The sequence below is a fragment of the Austrofundulus limnaeus genome, unplaced genomic scaffold (assembly GCF_001266775.1).
Source record: "Austrofundulus limnaeus strain Quisiro unplaced genomic scaffold, Austrofundulus_limnaeus-1.0 Scaffold314, whole genome shotgun sequence".
Taxonomy (NCBI): domain Eukaryota; kingdom Metazoa; phylum Chordata; class Actinopteri; order Cyprinodontiformes; family Rivulidae; genus Austrofundulus; species Austrofundulus limnaeus.
In genome coordinates, this window is record NW_013952716.1 from 189363 (window position 1) to 191476 (window position 2114).

A 2114-nucleotide genomic window follows, 5' to 3' on the forward strand; every position below is an offset into this window, starting at 1 on the left:
GCTGGATAGAACAGGTGGAATTTACGCAGCTCATTTACACACTTTTCCTGAAGATAGAAGAGTTTGTTGAATCTGATCTGACGTTCATACGAACTTTTCGTACGAACAAAAGTAAGAGAAATTTAGGATAAGAATACGAACATGTTCTTGCATGAGGCCCATTGAGTTGGTTCAGGTTTTCTGCTGTAATTTCGCTGAGTTTGGTTTTGTTCTACTGTAGGCTTTTCTCAATGTGATGATCTTTGTACATCCAGGAATTTGACCACTGGTTAAAAAAATAAAACAAAAACCACACCAAAATCACACCAGAGCACCGTCTAAATCTGCAAAGTGTTTGGTCTTGTGCTGTTTTTCTAAACTCAAAGAAAGRAGGTCTGCTGTTTCAGTCTCATCCTTTACATCTATTGTCTTCCTCACCTTGACTTTGCAAAAAAAAAAACAATGGAGAGAAAGTAACTGGACGAAAAGCCATGACTGTTTTGTCTTTGTCAGGATGTTTTTGTTGAAGCAGCAACAAGACGTTGCTGATGTTCCTGTCACAAGATGAAACAGAACAGAACTTTCTGTCTCAGCAGCACTTGAGTCTCAACGGATCAGGGTCAAATACTGTTGAGAGGAATGAGGAGTTTTCTTAACCTGGACATTTAATAATTAACCGCTGTACTAATTAATTTGAAAGTACTCAGTCTATTGTTTTTATGGTTGTGTGTGCTGAATCCCACCTCTCGGCATTAGCAGGTGAGGTAAGTTCTGGCTCAGCGGGTTGCACTCGAAGTTCCAAAGAAGCGTGTTTTACTTCCTCCTTTAGTTTTTCCTCAGCACGCTCTAATAAAAACACCCGGCAAACATCTTGACACACCATGACTCAGCTGAGCTCTTGTGAATTTGCAGAACATGTATTTGTCTCCACGCTCTTCCTCAGGTGCCCAAATCCAGACTCGTTGTGTCTCCCCGGAGCACCTGGTGCTGCTCTTCTCTCTCTCTCTCTCTCTCCCCTCACATGTCTGTGCATCTTTTTCCAGGATCAGCGCTTGAAGGAGATCGGCATGCAGACTCCCCCCTCTGCCTCCCCCAGCAGCCTGTCGATAGGCAGCGCCAACAACAACAACCACATCACACAAACCCCGGAGTTGTTCAGCTCCGCACTGACTGCTAACAGGTGCGCTCACACACAAACACACACACSTCACATGTTTGGCTCACAAGGTTTTATAATAAATGTGCAGCGACTTTGTCAGAAATCCTTTAGATGAGCAGCCGGAGAATCTTTCGGTGTAAGCTGTGTTGCTTTAGTGAAGAAGTCAGAAGAATCTGACGTTATTTCAGGAATAAAAACAGATCTGACCCAAACTTTTGCACCCATGAGAACATAGAGCTGATAAGGTCAGTATGCTTAACAGCAGAACCATTTGGTGACATGTTGTAACCTTTGAAATTATTTTATATAAGTATTTTAAAGTAAGTAGTCTTTCTGGAAGGAATTCATGTTGTCTGTGTTTTAAAACTAAAAATTTAAAGATCTCAGTCTGTTCATAATCTGTAGCCATGTTTCCATCAACGTTTTTTCTGAATGTTTTGAAGTATCTCTTTAGAAAAAGATGGATGGAAAATTTGAAAAAAACTTCAATTSCGCAAAAAGGCTTTTGCGCTCACTTGAGGTGGTTTTTCGATTTTCCAAAAMAGAGTTAATGCGCAAAAGGGGAGATGCCGAATAAGTTCTGACGTATTGAAGATTTACCTCACATGGTTGATCAGCTGTTCTTGTCAGAATTACATTTCTTTCTCTATGACAGCTTGTAACATGGCCAACGTTAGTGGATATAAAAGAATAATTACAACTTGCCCAATAGCAACACATTCCTTAAAAATTTATCTCCGTTGTCCTGAGATGCTAGTTTGYGACCTCTACTTCCTGTTTACTACAGCCATGCGTAACTTGAACAGCTGACATATTTACACTGCATAGCCTGGTTGATTTGCTCCAAGCCAGTAGTTGAAAACTACGGGTGCAATGATAAACAATTTACGATTCGGTTCGATACTTTAGTGTCATCATTTGATATTTTTTCGATACAAAAAAAATGTCCATGCCCTTCTTAACTTGTAATTAATTG

General features: G+C 40.3%; 1 protein-coding gene across 1 annotated transcript in view; it reads left to right on the forward strand.

Moving 5' to 3' along the window:
* LOC106527194 (phosphatidylinositol-binding clathrin assembly protein) overlaps positions 1–2114 on the forward strand; it is a 108035-nt gene that overhangs the window by 100530 nt on the left and 5391 nt on the right. Inside the window, exon 11 of the mRNA XM_014021997.1 lies at positions 1023–1159. Coding sequence (XP_013877451.1) covers positions 1023–1159 — 137 coding nt within the window. The remainder of the gene's footprint in view (positions 1–1022; positions 1160–2114) is intronic.